Source organism: Moschus berezovskii, chromosome 11 (genome assembly GCF_049115385.1).
Source record: "Moschus berezovskii isolate FMDL1 chromosome 11, NW_MosBer_1.0, whole genome shotgun sequence".
Classification (NCBI taxonomy): Eukaryota; Metazoa; Chordata; class Mammalia; order Artiodactyla; family Moschidae; genus Moschus; species Moschus berezovskii.
In genome coordinates this window covers 25,745,094-25,757,086 of record NC_142470.1, presented here as the reverse complement: position 1 = coordinate 25,757,086, position 11,993 = coordinate 25,745,094, and the positions used below count along the sequence as shown (strand labels likewise).

At 35.8% G+C, this 11,993-nt stretch overlaps 1 protein-coding gene across 1 annotated transcript; it reads left to right on the top strand.

Moving 5' to 3' along the window:
* The first annotated feature begins 673 nt into the window (after positions 1 to 673).
* On the top strand, positions 674 to 9,901 carry RAD51AP2 (RAD51 associated protein 2). Its single transcript, XM_055399032.2, has 3 exons — positions 674 to 3,680; positions 3,923 to 4,006; positions 9,783 to 9,901. The coding sequence occupies exons 1-3, from the start codon at positions 674 to 676 to the stop codon at positions 9,899 to 9,901; spliced, it is 3,210 nt and encodes a 1,069-aa protein (XP_055255007.2).
* Positions 9,902 to 11,993: the final 2,092 nt, after the last annotated feature.

Here is an 11,993-nt window from a genome sequence, read left to right as displayed (position 1 = left end):
AAAAACTACACAGTGCATTGAAAATTTTCTAATCTTAAAGTGCAGATTAATAGTTATCTGGATAATAATTTCCACACGACTTTTCCCCTGAAATATTCAGATTGTTAAGTACCAGTGCTGCCTTCTCTCAAAACACACTTCAAGACTGAAGTGGGAATATGATTTTAAACGCCACTGGCATCATTAAGAGCATTTTAGGAAGTTTTACCACACACAGGGAGATTTGGTCTGGTGTTTACAGAGCTACACAGTTTCAGTAGACAAGATGGTCCAGAGAAACTGTGGAGACGTTCTTCTGAGAAAAAACAGAATTTTAGAATTTAAAAAATACAACTGTCTCCATTCACAAATTAAAAAAAAAAAGATTTTGACTTTTCTCTTTGATTCTACCAGAGGGAAGAAAAAGTTTAGATCAGCTACAATTGTAACAATAGCAAGGGGAGCTAAAAATAGACAAAATAACGGTCACAGGCGCTTGGTGCTTTTTGAGTAGAGACTACGTGGGTGGGGCTCGCTGCAGTGGGGGGTGGGGTGGGGGCGTGGCCCTGGGGCGGGCACTGGGGGCGTGGTCGAGGCGGGGCTGGAGGGGGTGTGTTGGTTCAGAGCCGCCTCGCGCCGGCTCGGAGGCCGGAGTCTGCCTGGGACCTGTGACAGATTCCCTCAGTTCGCTGTCATGTCGCTCACGCAGCGCGCGCCGCAGGTTTCCGAACTCGGGGAGCCTGCCTCCCCTTTACCACCTGCTGACCACCCTGATTCCCTACCACCCCCTAGTAAGAGGCCCCGTCTTGAGGAGCCCGGTGGTGTTTCTGAGGTGGAGTGGAGGCTGCCGTTGGTGCCTTGCTTGTCTGAGGTGGAAAAAGTCTGGGAGTGGTCGCTCAGGCCCCTCAAAGCGCTCATGATTTCAACTAAGGAGAATTCTGGTAACGCCACAGACTCCTGTGTGAGGAAATCTGTCAGTGGGAAACAGATACATAATCCGGAAGGCCAAAACAACAAATTTGAGATGAATAGTTGTTTGCGGTCTCTACCCTCACAAAATTTTGCTTCTGGTGTGAAGGCTTCTAGAATGTCTTGTGAACCAGGGCTGTATGACAGAGAGATTTTCAGCGTGCATTGCAGTGATAGATTTGAAACAGAGACTGGTCAGCTGTCCCACGCCTCTGTACACGATGTACATGTAATTAAAAACGAGGATGGAAAACAGTATTTACTCCAGGAGAGAGACAATAGTCAGGAAGACAATAATGACATAAAACTGACAGAAAATCCATTTTTAGATATTACCTTTTACAAGGACACCAAATCAACATTTCATGATATTAAGAACAGATGTAAAGCTGGTAGTGTTATGCCATCAAATAAAAAAGAAAATAGCATTCCAGAATCTACACTAAAAATATCAAAATCTCGATACCAGCCCAGCATGGAAATTGCCAAATCTAGCTATTTTAGAGATAAGAGTACAACAAGTATCCTTGAGTTTCCAACTGATTTAAACAGCAAAATGTCCTCTGTCTATTTAAAGAAAATAGGGAAGAAAAATGACAAAGATGAAGCATATGTTAGGGATTTCACAAACATTCACTGGTCCCAAAATAGACCTGATGTTAAGAAGCAAAAGTTACAGAATGATAAAAAAATTGTGGATGCAGAAAATATTTTTTCTGAGTGTTATGAAAGTAACCACCAGTCACCCAGCAACCAAAGTGTTTGTGAGAGAAAAAAAGACTTGATCAGTTTACACTACTATAATCACAGTAGTATCAAGTCTGATGCAATAGCCTCTGCAAAAAAATTCACTATAAAACTAGAAAATGCAAATTGCAAGGAGACAGAAACAGGCTTGTACAGCTACATATTTACCAGATTGGAAAAACTGCAAAGCTGGGACTGTAACATTATATATATTTTGAGAAAAAATAGGGAAAATTGTTGGACTGTGGATAGTTACAAGGTGAAATATGAAAATATGAAAAAAGCTGGAGAAATACTGAATTTGCCACAATTATTAGAAATAGATCTAAGTAAAGAAAATTATCACAATATGAAAGTCATGAAAACACATGATGAAAAAGCAAAGCCTCTCATGACAGAAACACTGGGTAGTCAAAAAGCTTTAAAGCAAATTTTTTGCTTAAAAGATAAAGGAGAAAAAGATAATATGCTACACTTCAGATATTATACCACACAAAAAGATTTTCATTTAAGCAGTAGTTTTGAAAGTTTCATTACAGAAATTTTTTATTTCCATGAAAGTATTTCAGGAAATCAAAAATGGATAATGTATTTGAATTATCCAAAAAATATCACAGTGGAAAATCATCCTGTATGTTCAGTCAGGATTTTAATTTTTTCAAGACTATTAGAAAATAATATGAAACCTCTGTTAAAGAAAAGAAAGCTATTTAAAAGTGAACAAATTTTTGAAGAGTCTAAGAAAAAACTTACCAATTCCTTCAGTATGACAAGTAAAAACATACACTTTCCAATTTTTGAAACATATGAAAAAATTCCTCTTTTAATGGACTTTGATGAAATTTTTCTGACAAAAGAAATTAGTTACAAGAATAAGAATCGTCCTGAACAAGTCATGAGTGTGGAAAATTGGGTTCACTGTAGCTCTAAAACTAATGAAACACATGTTAGGTCTTGTTCTCAATTTACACAGAACTGGAAATATATTAACAAAAAAACTTATGAATTAAATGTACAGAACCAAGATTTATATGCTGAAGAAAAGCAAAAGCATAATAAGATCAGTAGTTTTAATTTTAACTACGTATTTAAAGATTTCTTCAATACTAGGCAACAGGCTATACAGGCAAGCCATGACAAAAAGCATAGTGAACAAACCAATCCCATGACTGTAACTCAGGTGCTAGATTTTGGGGACTTGATAAGTGAAATTGAAGATAAAAAATATGACTTAACTTTGAAGGAGGAAGGAAAAATCACAGCACAAAATTTAACAAACTTTTGCCAAGGTCATGAAGACATTAAGACAGAAAAAGAAGAGAAAAATAGTTTTTATTCAATGGATGACATGTTTATTGTGCAACCAGTTTCATTAATGACTAAATTGGATATGGAAGAGACTAAATACGTTAATCAAAGTAATGTAGTTGACAGGAATGAATATGAGAGTATTTTTCAAGAAAGTGAGGTAGCAAATTCAAAGAATTTTCATCCAAAGAATGACTCTTCAGAATGTTTTAATCATCAATTTGAAACTCATTTGAGTGTAGGGAACAATGAATGTTTTCAGGACTTAACTGCCAAGTGTTTATCAACAGACATTCTGACAATAGCAAACAATTTTGAAATGAAGAATAAATTTAATTTAGTGCTTGAAGAACTTCGTATGTTTCATGAGATTAGTAAGGAAAATGAAATTCTAAGCACTATGGAAACCAACAATAGGCAAGAAAATTACTTTGAAGAAAGCAATGCTGTTGAGGAAGTAAAAATGGAGATAAAAAAAGGTTTGAAAATGGGTACAGAAAACAAATTATGTTCATCTTCTTTGCTTGGTGATATGATAGCAAGTCCTAATATGCATAAAAAACACCAAAGTTTATTTAAGTGGAAAACAGTACCCAAAAATGGTGAACAGGAAGTTCCTAATGATTGCTGCCTAAGAATACCAGAGGAAGAATTACTTTATTCTACTTCTAAGGAAGGTATGAAATTGATTTTAAAATGTACTTTCTGAGATAAAATATGGCATTTTTTCCTGTGTAGGCCAAATATATAATTTTGACAAAAAAGAAAGTTTATTTCTTGTTTATTGATGTTATTATTTTTCTATTATATGTAAGGAACCAATGGGAGGGAGTATTTCTGAAAAAGTAAATTGTTTATAGCATTGACACTTCATATAAAAAGTTACTTTTTGTTTTAACACATTGATCTTTATTTTCAGATTGTGAAAATCCTTCACCTGAAAGGCTAACTTTTTCCTCTGATGAATTTAAGGAAGAAAAATTTAGTTATCTACTGAAGGCAGGTAGGAGTTTTGGTTATTTTCTTTAATACTTTCTAAGATGATTACTGCATTCTTGTATTTTTAGCATAAGGAAAATATGCTTATGTTGTTAAAAAATAAATACAAAGATTTAATACTTTTGCAAACAATAATTTATTGATACAAATTCCTACAGTTAAAAATTGGCTAAAAATGAAAAATATCATTTAGAGTGTAACTAGAAAATATACTCTATAAAACTGTTTAAATATTTTCAGTGATGTCTTGCAATAGCTATAAGATAGGTATTATATATATCTAATATGTACATCTAATGTACGTAAGATTAATTAGCAAGAGCAAAAATGGCATGTGTCTAAGTTGGATTTACATTGGTGTTACTCCCAATTATAAATTTATTATCATTGTTTTCTATCCTGTAAATATTATAAGGCTGTTTATATGGACATTTTATATTGTAATTTTGAAAGAAATTAGCACCATTTAGATATATTAACATCATTTAGTACTACGGCATTTAAATGTTTGATTATAAAAGAATCAAACTAAAGAAAAGTTAAACAGCTAACCTTATTCTTTGCCTAAGAGGTCTGTAATATCAGAATACCATCAGTTCTAACTTGTAGTACCGATGAGGGTGAGGTAGGGGTTGGATTAGGGAATTATTTTCTAAATGACTACATTTTCATTTGATCTGAAATTGCTGGTTTTATACAAGACTATATCTAGAAAGAATAATGATGTAGGTGAAAGATATTTATCAAAATATCTTCAGTCTTGCATCACTTCTCAAAGGATTTCTCCTGGCTTCTCATTAGGAGAAATTGCTGTCCCTGACACTTTTATTCAGTCACTTCAAAACTGCATAATTTCTTTTTTCTTAGCTTTCAATGAAATACTCTTAAAAATTAATCCAAGTCCTTGGAATATCAAAAGCCTGTGGGTTTTCTCCCCCTGAAAAAAGGAAATAATTTAAGGAACAATACTCTATGAGACTGAAAGCAGGGTAGTAGAATTAGCCTGAAAAGGATAGGGGTTGTTTCTTCTAGAACAGGAAGAAAGGAAGAAATTGGGTTTAGGAACATATTTTCTGATAGAGGAAGATTGTTAGAGAACACAAACCCATATTGTCATCTTGATGATAATTGTGTTAATGAGATGGATATTTAAGACAGATTAAAATATGTGCCTTAATCGGAAAAGAAATGTTACATTTATTGGAAATATCTGAACCCATAATACCCTATTGTGGCTTCACAAGAAAAGATACCTCCTTGTCAAGAAATATGAAAAATAATGTTATAGGTCAGCCAGAATTACTTAATACTACGTTAGGATCATTGTGAAACCTCTTTCAAAGTGCATAAAAATAGAATGATATACCTGGGATTTGTTAAAATCTATAGTGTAAGGGAAAAGTTGGGAGGTACTGGGGAAAATGGACAAATTATGGACTAAAAATGGACTAATTCTGTCTAGGCAGACCGGGTCCCTACTTATGCAAGGTGTTTTTAAAGGTATTGAAAGACTTCTGATTGTGCAGAAATGTTTTTGATACCCACCCACTTGTCATCATGATGCCTCCAATTAAAATTTCTGCTACCAACATTTCTAGTGCATCCTATCTCCCTTTCGGTCTCTCTCCTCTCGCTGTGGTATGGAGGAGGCAAATACTTTGAGTGTGTCAAATGCCAGCTAGCCAGTATGCCAGGAGCTTTATATATCATTTAGTACCAATACTTCTCTAATTTAATGTATATGTCAACCAAAGAATGTCACAAGTCACCTGATTCTACAAGGAGTGAGTCATTAGCCACTGCACTTGCTAACCTCTAGCATAGCCTGAAAAGAGTTCAGGAATTCTGTGCTGTGAAAAAACTGGCAGAACAGGTCTTCAGATAGATATTTTCAAGAGAAAATTGTATGACCCCAATTTCTTGCATCTTCCCATTCTTAGAAAAGCACTGAAATAATTGACTAAGACATCTGTTCCTCCTGACTGGCACTAAGCTTCCACCAAGATGTGAGTCTGGTTGTACATACCTCTTCTCTAAAATTAAATATATGCTTACCTCCTCTCTAACCTGTCCAGAGCAGTTCTTCAGAGCTATCTGAGAGGCTGTATCCGGAGGGTATACCCCTCAGTAAGTCCCCAAATGAAACTGAAACTCACAGCTCTCAGTTCAGTTCAGTTAAATCCGACTCCCAGAGTTTACTCAAACTCGTCCATTGAGTCGGTGATGCCATCCAGCCATCTCATCCTCTGTCATCTCCTTTTCCTCCCGCCTTCAGTCTTTCCCAGCATCAGGTCTTTTCAAATGAGTCAACTCGTCGCATGAGGTGGCCAAAGTATTGCAGTTTCAGCTTTAGCATCAGTCCTTCCAATGAACACCCAGGACTGATTTCCTTTAGGATGGACTGGTTGGATCTCCTTGCAGTCCAAGGGACTCTCAAGAGTCTTCTCCAACACCATAGTTCAAAAGCATCAATTCTTCGGTGCTCAGCTTTTTTTATAGTCCAACTGTCACATCCATACTCCACACACGACTACTGGAAAAACCATAGCTTTGACTAGACGGAACTTTGTTGGAAAAGTAATGCCTCTGCTTTTTAATATGCTGTCTAGGTTGGTTATAACTTTTCTTCCAAGGAGCAAGTGTCTTTTAATTTCATGGCTGCAGTCACCATCTGCAGTGATTTTGGAGCCCCCCAAAATAAAGTCTCTCACAGTTTTCACTGTTTCCCCATCTATTTTCCATGAAGTGATGGGGCCGGATGCCATGATCTTAGTTTTCTGAATGTTGAGTTTTCTTTTTTTTTGGGGGGGGGATTTTTTTAAATATTTATTTTTGGCTGAGTCGAGTCTTAGTTACAGTACCCAGGCTCTTCACTGTGACACATGGGCTTCCCTTTAGTTGTGGTACACAGGCTCCAGAGCATGTGGGCTCTTTGGTTTGCAGCACACAGACTCTCTAGTTGATGCACTCGGGCTTAGTTGGTCTGTGGCATGTGGGATCTTAGTTCCCCAACCAGGGATTGAGTCCATGTCCTCTGAATTGGAAGTCAGATTCTTTTTTTTTAATTAATTAATTATTTTTTTTTACTGGAGGCTAATTACTTTACAATATTGTATTGGTTTTGCCATACATTGACATGAATCTGCCCCGGGTGTACATGTGTTCCCCTTCTTGAGCCCCCCTCCCACCTCCCTCCTCCCCTTATCCTCGCTCCGGGTCATCCCTGTGCACCAGCCCCGAGCATCCTGTATCATGCGTCGAACCTGGACTGGCGATTCATTTCACACATGATAATATACATGTTTCAATGCCATTCTCCCAAATCATCCCACCCTCACCCTCTCCCACAGAGTCCAAAAGACTGTTCTATACACCTCTGTACCACTAACTAATAAACTTCATGACTTTTCTTTAACATTGATGTCTAAATGAGCAGTTGCTGGTATTATGCTTGGATGTATAGAATAAAAATAACACAAAGCAATAAATTAATCTAGTACCTAGTAATAGAAAAAGGGATTTACTTTTTACATAATTTTCTTCATGAAAAGGGAGGAAATCAAAGGAGGCAAAGGAGTATATCCTTATAGCCACTCTTTAGTGACTATTTAAGATTAGGTCCTTTGCCAGAGACCTGCTATTGTTACAAATTTGTTCAGCGATTTCCCAGAAGTTGCAAAATTACTAGAAATATCTATTGTATTAGAATATCAAACGGGAAAGACGTACTTTGGAAAGGTAATCAAATAGACTAATCATGGCTTTGTTCTGAAATAATACTTTCATAATAAAGAAGTACACTTAGCATAAATTGCCAAGTTATCTAATTTATAACCAAATTGTGTGTAACAGACATGAGCCAACAATTTTATTTTAATTAGACCATCCCTTTTTTAAGAAATGAAAAAATCTAGCAGTACATTTTCTCTTATTTTTATAATTAACTTATAATTTTAATGTTTAATAAAGTATCATAAACTGATTTATAGCTATTTTGTATTGTTTTCTCCCTATTTACATATAGCTAAATTTTATATTTTATTTCATTATTATTTGCATATATACATACACAATTTATATTTGATTCAACTTGGTATAAATTATGCTATTTACCTTTTACCATATTTAGCATTAGGTTAATACACTGTTCTTGGTATAATGTGCTATTATATTAGTTTAGTTTAGTTTAGTTCAGTCGCTCAGTCGTTTCCGACTCTCCGCAACCCCATGAATCACAGCACGCCAGGCCTCCCTGTCCATCACCAACTCCCGGAGTACACTCAAACTCATGTCCACAGAGTCGGTGATGCCATCCAGCCATCTCATTCTCCGTTGTCCCCTTCTCCTCCCGCCCCCAACCTTTCCCAGCATCAGAGTCTTTTCCAGAAGAGTCAACTCGTCGCATGAGGTGGCCAAAGTATTGCAGTTTCAGCTTTAGCATCAGTCCCTCCAATGAACACCCAGGATTGATCTCCTCTAGAATGGACTGGTTGGATCTCCTTGCAGTATAAGGGACTCTCAAGAGTCTTCTCCAACACCACAGTTCAAAAGCATTGATTCTTCGGCGATCAGCTTTCTTCACAGTCCAACTCTCACATCCATACATGACCACGGGAAAAACCATTGCCTTGACTAGACGGACCTTGGTTGGCAAAGTAATGTCTCTGCTTTTTAATATTCTATCAAGGTTGGTCATAACTTTCCTTCCAAGGAGCAAGCGTCTTTTAATTTCATGGCTGCAATCAGCATCTGCAGTGATTTTGGAGCCCCAAAAAATAAAGTCTGACACTGTTTCCACTGTTTTTCCATCTATTTCCCATGAAGTGATGGGACCAGATGCCATGATCTTTGTTTTCTGAATGTTGAGCTTCAAGCCAACCTAAGGTCATACTAATTCATGAAAGTTTGATACCTTTTTAGCTTCACATATATACCCTACTGTTTATTTAAAAAATATTCAAAGAAGTATTTTGACAATAAGAGGTACTCATTATCAAGAGTAGTTGATTCTACCTGTTTGGTTAACTGATTAGTAAGGTGTATTCAGTTCAGTGCAGTTGCTCAGTTGTGTCCAACTCTTTGTGATCCCATGGACTACAGCATGCCAGGCTTCCCTTGTCCGTTATCAACTCCCAAAGCTTGCTCAAACTCATGTCCATCGAGTCAGTGATACCGTCTAATCATCTTATCCTCTGTCATCCCCTTTCCCTTCCACCTTCAATCTTCCCTTGCATAAGGGTCTTTTCCAATGACTTCTTCACATCAGGTAGCCAGATGTTTTGAACTTTTTACAAAATGTTAGTGTCATGTTAAATAAAACTTCAAAATTACAGCTCTCCATTGATACATGACAATGAAATACATTTGTGCTGTATTATCTATAATAATCTCTATTAAAAGCCACATATACATATTAATGATATAGGCTAATAACTTCTAATGGAAAAATAACATAGTCTTTACAGCCACTACATCATGTTAAGTTTAAACTCTATATACTTTTGTTGATGTTAAGCCAGGTTGCATGACTGGAATGCTGATTTTATTTAGTTGCTATGTTATGTTATGTCGGGCAAGTTACTTAACTTTTTTGTCCTGAGTTTTCCACATTTAAAAAATGGAGATAAGAGTAAGTAAACTAATGCACTCAAAGCACTTAGCTCAGTGACTCAGTAAATATTGTTAGTATCATGATTTTAGAAGTTAGGAATAATTTTTAAGCATAGAAACTATGAGTGATTTTTACTCCCTTATGTACCTTTATTGTCTTTCATTTTTAGGTAGCAGTTTTTCATATGGAATTTCAAGAGTACTACCTCTTAAGACGTGCAGTCGACCAATCAGGACTGGATTGTCAAGAAAAGCTAAGCTTAAACAACTTCATCCTTATCTGAAATGAGTATGTTTCGAGAACTTAAAGGAAGATTTTGGACTTTAATATTTCAAAACGTTTCACATCTATAAATCTTTTGTTTCTTTCTTTGGATAAATGCTTTCTTCCAGCTTAGAAGTTTTGTGCTTTCTTTATTATAAAGTTTGGAGAGGGTTTTGTGTATGTGTGTAACTAATCTGTATATCTACCTTTAAATATTATAAAATATTTCATTAATGTTTTCATAGCATATTAATAAATAAACACATGAAGGCTTTTCATAGTCTTATAAAATATGTCAACCTATTTTGATGATATATGTATATAAAGTGTTTGTGGAAAGCATTGGTAGTATTTATTGGTTTCTGAAAAGAATCTATGACTCCTAAAAATGTTACAAACTACCTATTCTAATCCACTCTCCCTATTTGTAAAGTGAAAAAAAACAGAGGTAAAAGAGGATGGGTAAATTTTTTAAGACCGCTTAGTCAGGATTGAGGGGCTTCCCTGGTAGCTCAGTTGATAAAGAATCCACCTGCAATGCAGTTCGACTTCTGGATCAGGAAGATCCGCAGAGAAGGGACAGGCTACCCAATCCAGTATTCTTGGGTTTTCTGATGGCTCAGCTGGAAAGAATCCACCTGCAATGTGGGAGACCTGGGTTCGATCCCTGTGTTGGGAAGATCCCCTGGAAGAAGGGAATAGCTACCCACTCGAGTATTAGTCCATCTGGTTTCAAAGAGTCGGACATGACTGAGTGACTTTCACTTTTTACTTTAGTCAGGATTGAAATAGCAGCTGTCTCCTCTGTAGCAATTTTTTCACCTTTCTCTGAATTCACTTTCTAGTTTTTGTTTTCCCCTCTAGAGGCTATCTTTGGCTAGAGTAGAATTATGATCATGTAGTTATCGATTAATTAATTTATAAAACAAACATATTTTGATACTCTTGCTATTGTATTAGGCTCAGTAATAGAATGTATAAGAAGACATGTATAAGACCTGCCTTATTGAGCTTACTTTTTATACACAGAGAAAATATATGATATGCATAATTTAAAGGTCACCATTATTAGAGCAATATTTTTCAAAACACTTAGTAGAGGAATAGCAATAAAGTGGGCTACTTAGCCAAAAATAAGGAAAAAAAGGAAGTGTCAAGAAAGGATAAAATCAGAAAAAGGAAGACTGATGTATCAGTTCACAAATAAATGTGACTGGATTAAATTATCCCGCTACAAGCCAAGGTTCTCAGACACACTAAATACCATTTCAAATTCAGCTCTATTCATTAATTTTCTTCCCCCACCATGTACTTTGTAACTTCAACATCCTGCTCTAATTTCTTATTTTTCCCCACAGAACTCACCACCTTCTCACACACTATATAATTTATATCTTGCTAGAATGCAAGCCCCTTGAAGGCAGGTTTCTTTTCCCTCCCCCCACTTATATATTCTAAGTGCCTAGAAGAATACCTGCTCCTTGTAAGTACCCATAAAATATTTGCATGTACAAGTGAATAAATTTCGACACCAGGTCGTAATAGCTATGTCTTTTGAATTCTTAATAGCTTAATGACCTTGGGAAAGTCTAAAAAGGGGATAATAATATCTCATGGGATCATTGTGATGTTAAATGAGCTAATGTATGTGATATGTTCATAATAGCTCTCATATTAGTAGAAACTGCTCAGTAATGAAAAATAATTTACTGATACACAGTAAATGATAGCTAGTAACTAGAATGCTTTGACTTTTTTTTCTCTGTATCTCGAATTAGATTATCTTTGGGAGTATGCGTATTCCTTTGAGTCTGTTGAAGATATTCCTTTAACTTTTTTTCTATATGGGTCCTCATCTTCCTTCTCCTTTTTATTATTATTACACGTTCCATGTTGGATTTTTCTTTCATTTTATACATAACAGATCTCATCACAATCAGAGTTTGTCATCACAAACCTTGGTCCTTTTCCCTATTCTTTGTTGCTGTGTGTGAATACCGAATTCCATTCTCATATCAATTTCTCTAGGACAAATTTTTATGCTCCCAGTCTTATTTTTAATTTTAGGAAGCTTTTATATATGCTTTCATTTTTCTCTAATAAATGGGGCATAAAC